The sequence below is a fragment of the Trachinotus anak genome, unplaced genomic scaffold, assembly GCF_046630095.1.
Source record: "Trachinotus anak isolate AG129_WGS33_773 ecotype Australia unplaced genomic scaffold, CSIRO_AGI_Tana_v1 ptg000001l, whole genome shotgun sequence".
NCBI classification, from domain to species: Eukaryota; Metazoa; Chordata; class Actinopteri; order Carangiformes; family Carangidae; genus Trachinotus; species Trachinotus anak.
Window position 1 is genome coordinate 16386671 of NW_027273852.1, and position 15155 is coordinate 16401825.

General features: G+C 40.6%; 1 protein-coding gene across 4 annotated transcripts in view; it reads right to left on the reverse strand.

The window, feature by feature from the left end:
- The window catches only part of LOC139622922 (protein FAM124A), a 29431-nt gene extending 14385 nt beyond the window's left edge, over positions 1–15046 (reverse strand). For 2 of the 4 annotated variants that reach the window (XM_071480659.1, XM_071480668.1), the window contains exons 1-3: positions 14272–15041; positions 13421–13455; positions 8642–8673 (exon numbers count right to left, since the gene is read on the reverse strand). Coding sequence is in view for 2 of the 4 variants with exons in the window: in XM_071480641.1 (XP_071336742.1) it covers positions 8642–8673; positions 14272–14327 (88 nt within the window). In the remaining 2 variants the exon portion in view is untranslated. Of the gene's footprint in view, positions 1–8641; positions 8674–13420; positions 13456–14271 lie in introns of all 4 variants that reach the window. The other 2 variants (XM_071480641.1, XM_071480649.1) reach the window with 2 other exon arrangements.
- Positions 15047–15155: the final 109 nt, after the last annotated feature.

Genomic DNA, 15155 nt, shown 5'->3' on the forward strand with positions numbered 1-15155 from the left:
TATGTATCAATCCGTGGCTGAAAACAGTCACCAACAAATGCACTGTTTACTGTTTGGTAAAAACTACTGCCCAGCTGTTCCAAGAACTTAAAGACATTTAAAAAATAACAATGCTAAATTAAACTATGTATTTGTGAGCCATTTTTATAGATTTACATTCAGTAGGAACCACTAAGAATTGAGCTGTGTGTCACAGACAACGTAGGAAAGTCTGAGAGTGCTGAGCAACGGACTAATTAACACAGGTTTAGTTTGTATTTAGCGGCAATCAGAACAGTCCTTGAGGCATTTCTGTGTCAGAGACGGAGACAGTGAGGTGATGACTGATATATTGGTTTCTTGTCAGATGAGAGCTGCTGGGGTCTGTGCTTGTCAGCTGCATCTCACTCCTTAGTTCGACACATATGAGGAAAACTGCAAGTCTGCATTTCTGCTCATAATTAAAGTCTTAAATCACACTGCATATGGCGACACAATGAAAGTGAACTAGCTTGTTGACTCCGTCGTCTTGAAGACACAAAATGACGTGGCTTGGTATTTTTTGCTTGATCTCACTCTTTAAGTGCAGCATTAGCAGGACCCGAAAATAAAGGGAATTGCCGACTTCCTTTCCCAGAGCAAAATATACAAAGGGGTCTGTATGTGAACGCCGCCAACCCTGAAGTTTCACAGGAGATAAAAGCAATCAGACTATGATGTGGAGCCACTATTCCTGGCTTAAAACTGCTGTTTGTTTTAAACTTAAGGATTAGATAGATTAGATGAGTTACAGCAGACTGTTGTTGGGAAAAGATTAGAAGCAGGGACTTAGTGAGGAGCCAGTCAACAGGAGCGGGTCCAAGTTCATGTATGTCATGTGATCTTCACCGTCCAGACAGACCTGGGACATGGCAGTCTGGTTTAATCGACAGACAAAAAGCTTAAGAGGTGATGATGCTGTGATCCTATTCAAGTCGACTTCACTCAAATATAACATACAGTAATCTCCATAAGTATGTGAACAGTGACATATTAGTCTGAGTGTTTTTTTCTCTCTTTACTGCAGCACATTCGAGCTGAAATAAAATGACTGTGAAGTGAAAATGCTGAGACACCAAGTACTTTTGGTCCCTTAAAAGTAAGGGACTATGTATAAAGAGGGCTACAGTTCGTTCCCTGTAATGATGACGATGCACCTCCTGATCAGAGTCCACTGATGTACCTGGGTATTAGACGTACTGAAACACAGACGTGAGAACAGCTGTAATACACTGTGAGAAACTTCTCATTAGACTGAATACAAACTGAACCTGGCACAACTATGGTCCTGTTCAGTCCCAGGTCAGGTCTCCAATACAAGGATCCAAGTGAAAACCCCTAATTTCTACCTCAGTCACCGTTTCATTTCAAACCGTGTGCACTGTAGTGCAGGGCCAAAACAACAATACATGTTTCACTGTGCAACAATTTACAGAGGAACAAAAAATTCACTTGTGAGCTCACACTCACCATCTCATTACTATGAAAGGCCCACAACAAGGCTGACAGACAGCAGTGCCTCAATTAAACCATTAACAAACAGCCGACGGCAGCGATTTAGCTGCGATCTTGGCCTCATGCTCCAAACCTCATTTTGGAGGACGCACATTTGGTAACACTTAATCCAGGCTGCCTCACAGCCTGACTCTATGTCCCACATTCAACAAGGCAGAAAGCACTGGGAGAGTGTGTGTGTGTGTGTGTGTGTGTCTGAGGCGTTACGGGTGGTCCTTGATCCATCAGGTGCTATTTAAATTGGCTAATTGACTGTGCTGAAAGCACCTTGGCTGGCATCAGTGTGAGTATGTAAAGGGATACTCAGCACTGTCCTTCTCACACAGACAAGTGCGTCATCTTCCCCAGTGTCTGAGAGTGAACACAAGTCTGTGCTGATGAAGGGCAAAGACCAATCAAGGTGTAACGTACACCACACTCTTTGTTACACACCAAGACATGCAGGAATAAAGTGTGAGATAGGACTCGTGATGTTAGACACACACTGACAGTGTAGCTTCGGAGCCTATGCATGTAGCTTTAACCAACGGGTGCCTCCTCAAAAATGCAGCTACAAGTTTGGGCTGTGACCTCTACAAAGCCAGCAGGCACCGGACATCAATGTAAGGTCAGAAAGTATGTAAAACGTAGAATTTTGGCTGAAATTGAAAATCAGGTTGACGTTAAAAGGCTAGCTGGCAGTGATGTTGAGCAGACGTTGAGTTTTGCTCGTGACTCGGTGTTTCATGTGTCAGGTGTCGTTGCCGTGAGCCATTTGGGAGATGTTAGATTTTGCTTGTAAACAAAGCAACTTAAAACCAATAAAATATCAGCATCAGCTGTCATTAGAATGCTATGTAAAATTGACACTGGCATTAGTTTGGTCACCCAACATGACAACCTACCTTCAACCAAGTCCAACAACGCTAGTTGCCAGCTTCCTGGCTGAAGGGAAGAGACCACATGTGGACAATTAACATTGTGATTGGCTGCTCGTTTTTTCTCCAACAAGCTTCCAAAGTCAGACAGATTGTTGAGAGTGAAGAAAACATCAAGTTGAGGAAAAGACTTTTCTCCTGTTCAGTAACATCCTCTAGCAAAGTCATCTCCATTGAATGTGTGCTGCTCTCTATCAATGTCTGTCAATGAAACAACATGATTTTATACAAAATATACAACTGTTATTCAATTTTTATTTCACATCTTTCAATAATATCAGCCTGTTGATAGACAATGTGTTTGACATATCTGCATGATATTCATCAGCTCTAATTGCTGCTCATAAGCACAGAAAACCTTGAATTATTTAAGGGAAGGAAGTAAAACTTTAGCAGGCTCAGACACTTTCACCAGTAAACATTTGGTCCAGCAGCTGAAATACAAGTGTGGGTCATATACACATTTTGAGGAGAGGAGTTGGAATGACTTGCATCCACATGTGTTCCTGCTTCTGCTAATCTGCTGCCTGTCTGAGCCAAAATAACAAGAGCAGGGCCTCAGGCATTACTGGATGCACAGGCAGCCAAGTCTTTCACTTTTATTTTACAACTAAAAAGAGCGCACAGTGACTACAATGATTAACGTGACCTGAGATACACACATGGATTCCAAACACACTTTTTGGATGCTGGTGATCAGAGGTGAACTGAAACCATTGGACTAAGGACCAAGGACTGTACTAACTCCCCCAACACCTCTCTATATGGTGGCTTTCACATAAAGATGGACGCAGCCTCTGTGACATCACCCACAGGTTTCTGGAGAGTGGTGTTAAAGCTCCTCCTCCTCCTCCTCCTTCGTCAGTGCCTGACTCCACCTAACTCCCAGCTAATCCAGAAATGGGCAAAGAGGTGAGGCGCGTGTGGAGTCGAGACTTTGGTGCATGCTGGTTTGTGGCAAGCACATGCTCACCCACCTGCCGCTCAAAGTGACACACCCTCAATTATGCAGAACTTTACGCCTTAATAAAATTCAAATGGATTAATTATATAAAAATTCATACAGTTGTCATGAAGGAGGAAATTAGCTGTAGAGACCAGAACCGTGTTTGGACCAGGCTGTGAACATGTTTATTTCTACTGTAAAGTTGGGCATTTTAACATGGGAGTCTGTGGGGACTGACTCGCTTTAGGAGCCAGCCTCAAATGGTCATTCGAGTAACTGCAGTTTTTGGCTCTTCAGTGTTGGCTTCATTTTTCAGCTCTGGAGGTTGCTGCTTGACTCATACACACATATGTGTGTCTTTGTCTCAGCGAACGAACATCTGCTGGTGACAGACTGATCCCTGAAAACATAAACCCCCCCCACAACATCAACCTGTGTCTCCCAATTCTTTTGTTAGACCACTATCAGTCCTCTCTTGACCTCTGTGGTATAATAGACTCGCTGACCTGTGCAGTGTGCTGAGGCACATTTATTTTTATTCACTGTTTTGAAATCTTCCTTTCCTTCCTGATCTCTTTCTGGGGAGGAAATGTTTTCACAGTCTTTGTTTTGATCACCATTACCTGCAAAAGTTGGATCTCCTCAATCCATCTCATGTTTTCTTTTCATCTTTCACCCAAGTTTTTCTCTTCTGGATACAGGCTATGGTATAAATTTTCCTGACTCAACATCTGCTCGTAATAAATACATTGACATTATCTGTTTCAAGTATTCAAGTGTGACAAATCATGCACGTCTCTCTTAAGTCTGTTTACATCTCTGTTAGTATATTTGTGTGTGTGTGTCTGTTCTGTTACAGTCTGACCTCTGTGCAGTTTAAAATTCCCTTTGTCTGGCCCAAAAACATTCATTACTCTGACAGCCAACCCCCTCTGTCTTACATATATGTAGAAAAACACACGCGCACACACACACACACACACACACACACACACAGAAAACCATTGGAGGCAAGGTCTGAGGTCATTCTAGCTGAATGGACACTCATCTGCTGTGACCAATAGAAAGTGAGGTTGTATGATTAAGTGTTTGGGGTGGGACTGAGTTGAAGCCTCTTGAATCAAAACCTATTTACCTTCTATTGAAAGCTCAAAGATGCTGCACACACCAGCTGCAGGCAGCAGCAAAGAGAGATTACAATTAGCATTTTTCAACCTCCGACACCGCTGTTGCATTAAATTCTTGCAACTACAATTTCCACTTCTTAACTTTAGCTCTGAGCAATGAAAATATTGCACAAGCCTTTGCACTGATTAAAGACTACATGTAAATTCAAAACTCCGTTTAGGTTTTAGCTCGTTTTTTGCTATACTGTATGTTTGCGGAAGTGGCAGAGCTGCAGTAGTAATGTTAGAATAGAGTCACTTGTTTCATTTTCCAAACTGCCTTCAACACATAAACACTGTAAAAACTGTACTGGACGTAAGTGAGATCATCTTTAATCTTAAACTACATTTTAAATCCAGTTCGAGCTGCTGCCTGTCCAAGGCCGTCCTTCTCAATTCAACTTAATGTCACTTGATGAGCAGCTTCTATGTTTGGGGTTTGTAACCTGATAGATTGATAACTTTTTAGCTACATAAAAGTCTTAAACTAGATAAAGGTCTTTGTTAAAGATTTCATCTCCACTGTACACCTACGTCACAACCAGTCATTTTAGTGTCTGCATGGTGGATCAAGACAGAATGAAGCTGCTGCTTCACCTAATTCTTTTAAATTCTTGTTTCGAGAGGAAGGAGCTTGTAGGTAGTGACAATTTTGCAGCATCTATGTCAGGCACATGGTTGGCACTAATTTACCACCACACAGACCCAGCGCCCTGTTTCACAAAAGTGATTAGCGGGAACTGTTTACATGCAGATTGCAAATAGCCACATTTTACAAACGACTGTTACTCATTAATTGCAGATCATACTATCTGTCTGATTAGAAAAATGTGTCAAAGTGAGGGGGAGGAAATGATCTCATAATGCAAACTGCAAGTTAGATGTTGAAATGTGGTGAAAACGTGCCAGACGTTCAGTCTTAATACAAGCAAGTTTCACTAAACCACAGAATATTTTTCATGTTTTTTTTTCAGCAGCACAGATAAGCTCACACAAGCTAAAAACAAACTCAGAAGCAGCGATCAACTGCTTGACCCCCAACTGCCGCAGTAGAGGTGCTCAACAACACTCTGGCATTTCAGTGCTTGTTAAAGTTAAACATATTTTATAGCTTCCATTTCAAGACCCTGACATTTGAATTTCTACACAGACCTACAGTGGAGTGTAACATCCATCAGACTAGCGTCGGTGGGTAGGCATATCAGTCTGTCACCAGGGGGCTTATAGCTGGTCTGAGCTGAGGTCAAAGGTCAGGGGTTAAAACCACCTGTAAAAACATAAGTATGCTCTATACCAGAACCTAAATATACTTCTGCGGAGGCAGCAGACAAGGGCGACTGATGTTGCATGCACCTTTGCAATGGACACATCAGTGCGCACAGACACGCATGAATATACACACACTGAGGACAAAAACAGGCAGCCACACACAGAGCTTAGACACACAGACACAGATTTTCTCCTTTCACATCTTTTGAAAATCTGTCACCACAGCAGTTTGCATCCATCTACCCCATCCTTTAGACAAATAAACTGAGGCTGCTGCTTTCACTTTATCTGTAGGATGTGTACTTGTGTGCTTTATCATAGTCTAATAGTGAATATCAGAACTAGTATTAGACTAGATTTCAGAGATCATCACTGTCGTTGGGAGAATCCTGCCATGTCTTTCAAACTTTCACTTTTTTGTTTATTTTGTCAAGATCCCTCATGCTACACATACTCCCTGACGGGCAATAGAAGCCTGACACACAGTAAGTGAACCTGCCCTGTAGTAATTTGGAGTCTCATCTTTTCCTTTAGGGCAAACTTTACAGATGCTGCAGCAGAAAATGATTAATGAAAGCTGTGAAGGCATTTAGGAGCAGATTCATGAGGCTCATCCAGCCACTCAGCACTGAGACCCATCTGGAGAAGGAGCGCAATCCATCAAGAAGAAGATAATAATCAGATGAACTGACATGCTGGGAGCTCTTTGCTAAGAAGTGACGTATCTTCCAACAGGTTGGTGAAAAAGTTACTACAAAGCCACAATACATGACAAGATGTCCTGATATTTCAAAATAAAGGGCTAAAACAAGGGTGAAAATTAATATTCACAGACAAAGTCCTTATGCCTTTGGATTAGCCACAAACCTTACAACAGTTTTTACTAAAACTACTTTCTATTAAAAAGAAATACTCCCTATTAAGATAATCAGCTGTGTACTAGGTGGATCATCCAGAGTGACTGGAATATTGTTTCTGAAAACACAGGCTGCTTTTAAGTAAGTCATTTTAAGAAATTCATTAATTGTAATTAGTGTGACACAACCCCAGTTAGTTCAGTTGTGGTCAAATTTCATAACATGTCTTCAGTCAGTTTGTGGGCAGGTATTTTTAACACATGTTGTGCCTTCATATAGAGCAGGTGATTAACTGTTGATCAGATACAAAGAAAACGAACACCTGTCAGCCAATCAGAAACAAGTATAATGGCATACTAATAATGACATATACGAAAATTCAATCACATCTAAAACAGTCCTCTGGGTGGGTTTTAGGCTGTAAATATGAGGGAGTGAAATTTGGTGAGGACGGGTAAAGTCCCATGAAGACCTCCAGGACAGTAGCTGTAGTCCAGTAGTGCCTTTCTGATTGTGGTCTCGCTTTCCTTTTGTGTTATCTGTGCCAGTGCACGTTCTGTTCCCACCCTGGCCTCCAGTAGTGACAGAGACAATAGAGGGTAGAAGCTCATCTGATACAGCAATGACACAGGAAACATGAGGGAAAAGACCAAACCAGACACTGCTGAATCTCTCAATATGGGTGTGTGTGTGTATGTGAATGTGTGTGTGTGTGTGTGTGTGTGTGTGGGGTCCAATACTTCCTGACTTGCGGGTGTGGTGCGGGTGGGATAATGCAGCTTCCTGTAGAACAGATTAATGGGCTAATATTGGATATAATCCTCCCATTGTGAAAGGGCTAGAGACCTGGCAACCAGTCGGGGAGAGGTCACAACCTCTGCAAACACAGTTCTTCACTATCACACACACATTCACACAAAACTACACAAACACTCAGATACATAGGACATATAAAAGCAATATGAAGTAGCTGTTTTGTAACTAAATGTGTTCAAGAAGCTGATTTCAATTGTAGTGATACAGATTAGATTTTAAATAAACTTCACAAACAATTGATTTGAATTTTGATTATTTAGGCTGATAGATAAGTGTTTATGTATAATGCTTGTATTGAAGCATGATAATGTGAAAATCCTTAGGGTAAATACTTTTTCTAACTTATTCAAATTATTGGGCAAAATATTTTTTTTGGTAATTTTTTTTACAGCACGCTAAGAAGTTTTAACAGTAACAGTACCAGTTTGTACTGGTCTAATTGTGTGAAATGTACATCCTTACATCCTTTACAAAGCTATCATTTGTTTTTTTTAACCTTAATTTTTCACTACTGTCGTATTATTGCTAATGATTTACTAAATCTCAATATATCTATCTAATATGATGCAATAATTGACAAATCATTTGGTCTATAAAATGTCAGAAAATAGAGAAAAATATCCATTCTAGTTTCTCAGTAATCAAGTTCACAGCTTCAAATGTCGTTGTTGTTTTGTCTGACCAACAGTTTACACCCAAGTATTCTGTTTATAATGATATAAAACAGAGAAAAGCAGAAAGTGGCTACATTCTTGCTTGAAAAATGACTTCAATGATTGTCGATTACTTATCTGACACCTGACTAATTATTGACTCCTAATTCAACGTGCAAAATATGAAGTGTTTAAATTTATTAAGGAGGAAGCACACAGTCAAGCAGTTTGTTACCATACAAAGAATCCTCCCTAAAATCTGTTTTAGGCCTTAAGGACCAATAAACACACACACACACACACACACAGACAATCCTCCCCTGTTAGTGGATTTATTTTGTCAGTGTGTATTAGGGAGATAAAGTCCTGGGCCTGAGCCTGACTGTGCGTGTGTGTGTGTGTGTGTGTGTGTGTGTGTGTGTGTGTGTGTGTGTGTGTTTGAGTCACTGTTAGCAACACTTCAAGTTGCCATTGGTTTACTTACTGCTGGTTGAGGACAAGGGACTGTAATCAGACCTGCAGTGGACGACAGAAAAGAGACAAAAAAAGAGACAAGAGAGGTGATGTGGACACAGAGCGAGGGGGAGAGAGAAAGAGAGGACAAGAAACAGAGAGAGGAGACAGGAGTTTATATTACAGCATGAAGAGCAATCAACATGATTTACTGGATGACACACTCCTATTTCAAATAAAGTGCTGACATCTGGCTAAATAGTAGGAGAGGTCCAAATGGAAAGGTCACCAGAAATGCACTCAGACATTTCAGTGTGGTTTCTCCCAGAAGGGATAAGACACAGGGACATTCACTCAAGTACTGTTTGTAACACTGCTGCTACTGCTACCACTGTTCTGTGTTCAAGTACAATTTTCATGTACTTATACTTGAGTAGTTACATTTTCTGCTACATTTTACTTTTGCTACATCCGTCTATATTTCAGACTGAAATTTGGTTGTTTTTACTTCCAAACATGTATTTTGCAGAGTACATCTTCCATACACCTCTTATAAAATATGGTGCATTATTATGCAATTAACGGACCAATAATATCTAAAGTACTTAAAATGAGCCCTGTAACCAGCTGCGATACTGGTATACAATACATCTACAATGCATGCATCAGTAATATCAATCCAACAATATAATATATATAATGATGTGACACACTGACATGGACCATTCTGTAATACTGGCTACTTTGATTTTGAGATATGAGTCCATACATGTTATCAATTTATAATTAGCTGATTATTAAATCAGTATTGCCGCTTTTCCTTAAAGGAACAGTTCAGCATTTTAGGAAAGACACTTATTTGCTTTGAGTGTTAGAAGAGAAGCTCTGGTATCAGTGCCATGCATGTAATACCGCATTCAAGTCATATACTGTAATTTAGACCATAATTCTGAACAACTGGGTTGAACAAACCATTCACATCAGTCCCTAGGTTGTAATTCTGAGTCAGAATATTGGATATTTCAGACAGCGACAATATCTCCCACTTGGTGATAAGAAATGCAGAAGATTTAACAGGCCGCTGGAAACATGGCTGTTGAGCCACCATCTCTGGCAACTATAAAAGAGTCAGGAGGCGATTATCTTAGCTTACTTAGCACAAAGATTAGAATAGAGGAAACAGCTCTGGCCAAAAGGAAAATACCAGCTCACTATTTAGCTATAAATAATATACAGCATCTTAATCTGTACACTAACAGAAATGTAACAACAGTTTGGTTTTATGGTGAGTTATGTGTTGTAACTCCAGAAATTGTTTGTCATGACATTACATAACCATCAAAAGGTGCCAGGCTTCCCTTGCTTTGGATCCTTATGCTATGCTAATCGTGTCCTGGCTTCAGCTCCATACTTCACTTACAGATATGAGAGTAGCATTCATCTTTTCATTTAAGCAAAGGGTCTTACTTCCACGCACCCATATGCACACATAAATTCTCATTCACGCAGGCCTAATCTCCAGCTCCCATCTTCAAGCTGGAAAAGAAGCAGAATTAGATTTCCACTAATGTGATCTCCATAGATGAGAGGAAAAAAAAGTCTGACAATTTGCGCAATTACACAAATATGTGTACCTGAGACATACAAGAGACCCACATACAATAAGCCTGATTGAGGAGCTAGCCTGCATCCTCCATGTTCTAATTCCCTGAGAAGTCTGTGAAACCTCAGCTCACATGTATACTACACAACCTGAGAATATTAGTCCCACAGGAGTCAGCTGACAACCAGAGGAGACTGCTCCTCCACACACGTCCTCCCTGTGACTCTGTCTCTAAACTAATAAGGCCTCTGGAGCGGCAGGACAGCAGGAAACAGAGGAGTGAGTCTGTTTCCTGCAGCAGGAGGTTATCAATCTAACTAACCGCCATTAGCAGCGTAGAGAGAGGAATGGATGGGAATGTGGGAGGAAGCAGAGGTGAGCAGAGAAAGGTAAAAAGCAAGATGATGGGGTACTGCAGAGGGGGAAATGTTGGCGTAGGTAGCAAATGAAAAGACAAATATAAAGACCAGATCATAAACGTCCAGAAGGTTCCAGCAAAATGACACAAACTGACACTCATCAGCTTGGCCCCTTCACGCACAGAGAAAAACGACTGAATGTGGAAAAAACCTTTTCAAGGTTTATGACTCTTTGGAGTAGAGTTGGGGGTGTGCAGTTGCGGGTCTGATTTGACGGCTCCCTTAGGGTGTGTGTGTTTGGCAGGACTCCCCCAGCAGGGCCGGTTAGCATCTCACTTGGCGTTCCCGCTCTAGCCACACTGCCTTGCTTCATCTCCGCCCAAAGACAATAAACGCAAAGTGAAGCGAAGACAGGCAGCAGCCTCGGTCATGCTCGCAGAGTCTGACTGCAGCGTGACCTGGAGTGGGTCTTAAAGGGCTTGTTTGACGTATGGAGAGCTGAACAGATTCAGGTGTCTCTGATTCGATTAGAGTCGGGACACAGGAAGGGAGAGGTGGGATGGAGGGAGAAAACAGGAGGATGAAGGTGGAGAGAAACTAAACATGTGACTCATATGAACATATAAAGCCCTGCCACCTCCACATGAGTTAATAGATAGTAGGAGATAGAAAGTGAAATCACAGTCTTTGTACGGCTCACCATTCAACCCAACCTGCTCCATTCTCTGTAAGACTATAACACTGTCATGCTACTTCCACCAGGACAGGCAGCATTCGCCCCACTCTAAGAGGTTTATTGTCAAGTAAACTTAATGCTGCATTAATCCTTTTTTTGGCCAGCTGGGGGAAGAAATCTATAAACTCAACACTAACACATGATCACCTTCATTTGTCAAGCAGATACAAAGCACATAAGCATTCATTTCAGGTCAGGTTCCTGCCTACCTGATGAATGTAAGTCCGACACTCAGTCTCTTTTTGCTCCAGTTTGGTCTCCTAAATAAAATATCAGGTTCATTAGCTGCTAATGCTCTGCAAAGTTCTCCAGCTAGTCTCTAACTTTGTCTGTCTGTTGTTTGGTGTTGGTCAGCTCATGTAAAGTGGGTTAATCAGAGCTTGTTTGCTGAAAACAGCCACCTGCTGTTCCCGGAGACAAGGCTGATGAGCCTGAACCAAACAGCAAATATGCTGTAAAACAAACAGTACACATGGTCTGACCCACTGTTCACATGCAACTATTAAATAGTGCAGCTTTAAGCCCTAAACCACCGAAAACATTTTAACAAACCACATACTCTGTCATCTCGATAGAGGTGTTCAGGACAGGCCAATACTGACAAAAATTAAATATCACAATTTCATTGATCATCCATTACAAGTTCACAGATCCCAAATCCTCTTCAAACGACTTGTTTTGTCCACCCAGCATCCAAGATAATCCATTTACAATGACAAAGAACTGATAACTGATGTAAACATTTAAGTGATCATCCAAATTGTTGGCCATTAATGTTTACTTGATCAATAAACATTTGACTGACTGTATTTTGACAATAATTAATGATAACATAGTATTATAGGAACAACTCTTTGTGATTTAAAGAAATGAATTTGCAACAACAACAGTTGCTAGTAAGGGTTAGAGTTAATGTGAGCACACTAAAAATACCTGTACACTACAGAGCACAATGTTATCATAAGAACACTGAGAAGAACTGTGATTGGAGGAGAGATGATGGCAGAGACTATATGAGGTGAGCAGAACAGTGGATGTGGGAGCTGAGCAGGAAGTGAGGCAGAGGAGGTGGAGGGTGTGTCCTGATGGACAGAGCAGCTCTGTGGTTATCAGATGGACGCCATCGCTTTTCCTCTCACACCAGTGCTTCCCACAGCGGTCTCCTCTGCTGTCTTTTTTTTTTTTTTTTTTTTTTTTTAGGTTTTCCCATGAAACATGCTCTCTCACACACATTATGTTGTTTGGTTCCAGTTCACAGCTAATGCAACTGCCTGGTCCCACGTGACTCTGACAACAAGGGCACTGACGCCCCGGGATAAAGAGAGTAAAACAAAAACGAAACTGGTCTGAAAGTTGTGTTGAGTTGTGTAATATTGTGTAACATATGTTCTGTCATTTGTTGTGGAGTTATGATGAGAGTTTGGACGTATCTTTTATATAACTTCTGTGTAAGGTTTTATAAGGCTGTTTGTTTTCTGATATGCACATGTGCTCTGAATGCTACTGCTCTGCTTTTCTCTTTCATTTTCTCAGGGACCACGCTGTAAATGGAAATTGGCTCCTTGGCTGAATATTGCACATTATTGTCAATAGTGAGCACTGTGTTTGATAAATAAGTATAACAATTAGGAGAGCCCTAAATCTACACAGACTACTGATAAAAAAAAAAATACATATTTTTTTTTAAAATTCTATTGGGGAACTAAGACGTTGGGTGATATTGACAGAAGTCATATCAGATTAAAAAATAAAGTTATGTTTCTACCACTGTTCCTGTTGTTATTTTAGGTTTCAATGGTATAAAATCTTAAAATTTTTAAAAGAATTACATTATTGTCTCATATTTAAGACAGCCTGATGGATCTGAGTCATTTAGACTTTTCTTTATTCCACAATGACCCCTTGAGGAGGTATATAGACACAGTTAAGACAACAAAAGGAAACAAACTGGTCAAATTGTTCTTGCATGACATATGAGTATTTGGAAACAGTGGTGATGATGTCGGTGTCTTTAAAAGGGGTTGTGGGTCATGTGGGGTCTCTCACTAAAACACAACATAAAAACACAAGTCCTTCTCTACAACAACAAAACCACATCTAGCAGTGACATACCGTGGGTGAAACTGAGGTACATCTTTGTTTAATGGCTGAAAACAGAGTAGACAACACAATGATTCATTCAACTCTCTATTGTCAAAGCATTCTTGAATTAAGACCCATCTACTGCAGCATGTGGTGGTACTCTCATTAACAAATGAGTTGGTGATTAAGACTGAACTTTCGACTAAAGAATTAGGATTACACCTCCCCCCATATGTCCTCATCAAACATAGGTTATTTGCAAAGGGGTTTAATCCAAGAATATGAATTTGGTCTCATGTTTAATGAATTTGGTCTAAAATGTTTTCTTGCTTTATGTGATAGCTATTTGATAATAGACTTATGACGAAGTATATCCAATGATTGACAATGATAGCTGTCTAACTTCTTTTTATCCAGACTCATCGGAATGCATAATAGTGTCACTTTTCCAAAATATATAAACTGCCTGTTATGTCCCGTTCTACTCAGTTTGGTCCAGTGGGTGACACCAAACTCCATTTAAAAAGTAGTCAATTTAATGCTAACTTCTTATTCTGACAAGGTATAGTTCTTGTTGCTCAGTTTATTGAAGTTAAAGTGTACTCGCTTTAATTCGGCAAATTATAACACGAAAACACATTGAAGATCCCCCAGACATGTTTTCAGACATAGCTATAAAAATACCCTGCTTGGAATGATCCTTTGAGTCCAGAAGAACCTTAAATTACCTACCTCGTTAAAATTTCCTTAAATTACATCAAAAGATAGAATATATGATATGTGAATTTCAAAGGTCTGACACTGTGAGAAGCTGTTAGCCCGGAGACAAGCACTGATGGAGATGTCCTGTCACACCTCAGTCTGAGTTCGGCTTCACTCACCCTCCAGTCTCGGCTCCTGAATCCACGCAGTCATCGTCTGCTGAGGTCTTCTCCATCTCAAAGACTCGACTGAACAGCACCTAGCCGCATTGTTTCAAAGTCCTGGTGTAACGAGTAAAACGGGGCCTTTACAAACACGGTACCGTTTAGATAGGAGCTTCACATGAACGAGCAGAGAGCGCGCAGCGGCCGGCTGGTAACTCCGCCTGGTGGAGCAGCTGGAGCAACAGGCGCCCGAGGGACCGTGGCTGCGCGCTGAGGGGGAGACTCCGTGGGAAATCTGAGAACTACAAGTGTAGCATACATGAGCAGAAAAATTACACCGTGTTTTTGTTTAGATTTTATTTAGACTTACCCGGGAGTTTTTAAGTAGCCTACAATTTAGAGGAACTTCTACTTTCCTTAAGTTTTTTCATCCTCAGCCACTTTATAGCCTACAGTTTACCTTTATCGATACCTTCTCCTTTCGGATATGGCACCATTTGAAAAAGGGATTATAATGAATTGATTTATTAATGGTTAATGCAGCTTTATAGATCAGTCAGTGGCTATTAATAAGAACAACTTTTGGGTTGCCAGATTGTGGAAAATCCTCCTCTTTATCGAACTGGTGACCACTTATTTTCTGAAAAATGGCTGCAGGACAACTGGATATAAATCCACAAACGCCTTATTGATATTTACAAATGCAGACTTGATGTACTGTAGAACTAATGCTTTATTACTATGCATTACTGCAGATGACTAACCGGTAAAAGCTTTCACAGTCTTTCAAAACACCTCACATAAAACATTAAACATTAATGACATTAAAGATTTCTGTGTAATGAGTAGCTACTTATGTTTTTGATACTTTAATCACATTTTGCTCCACTGTATGTACT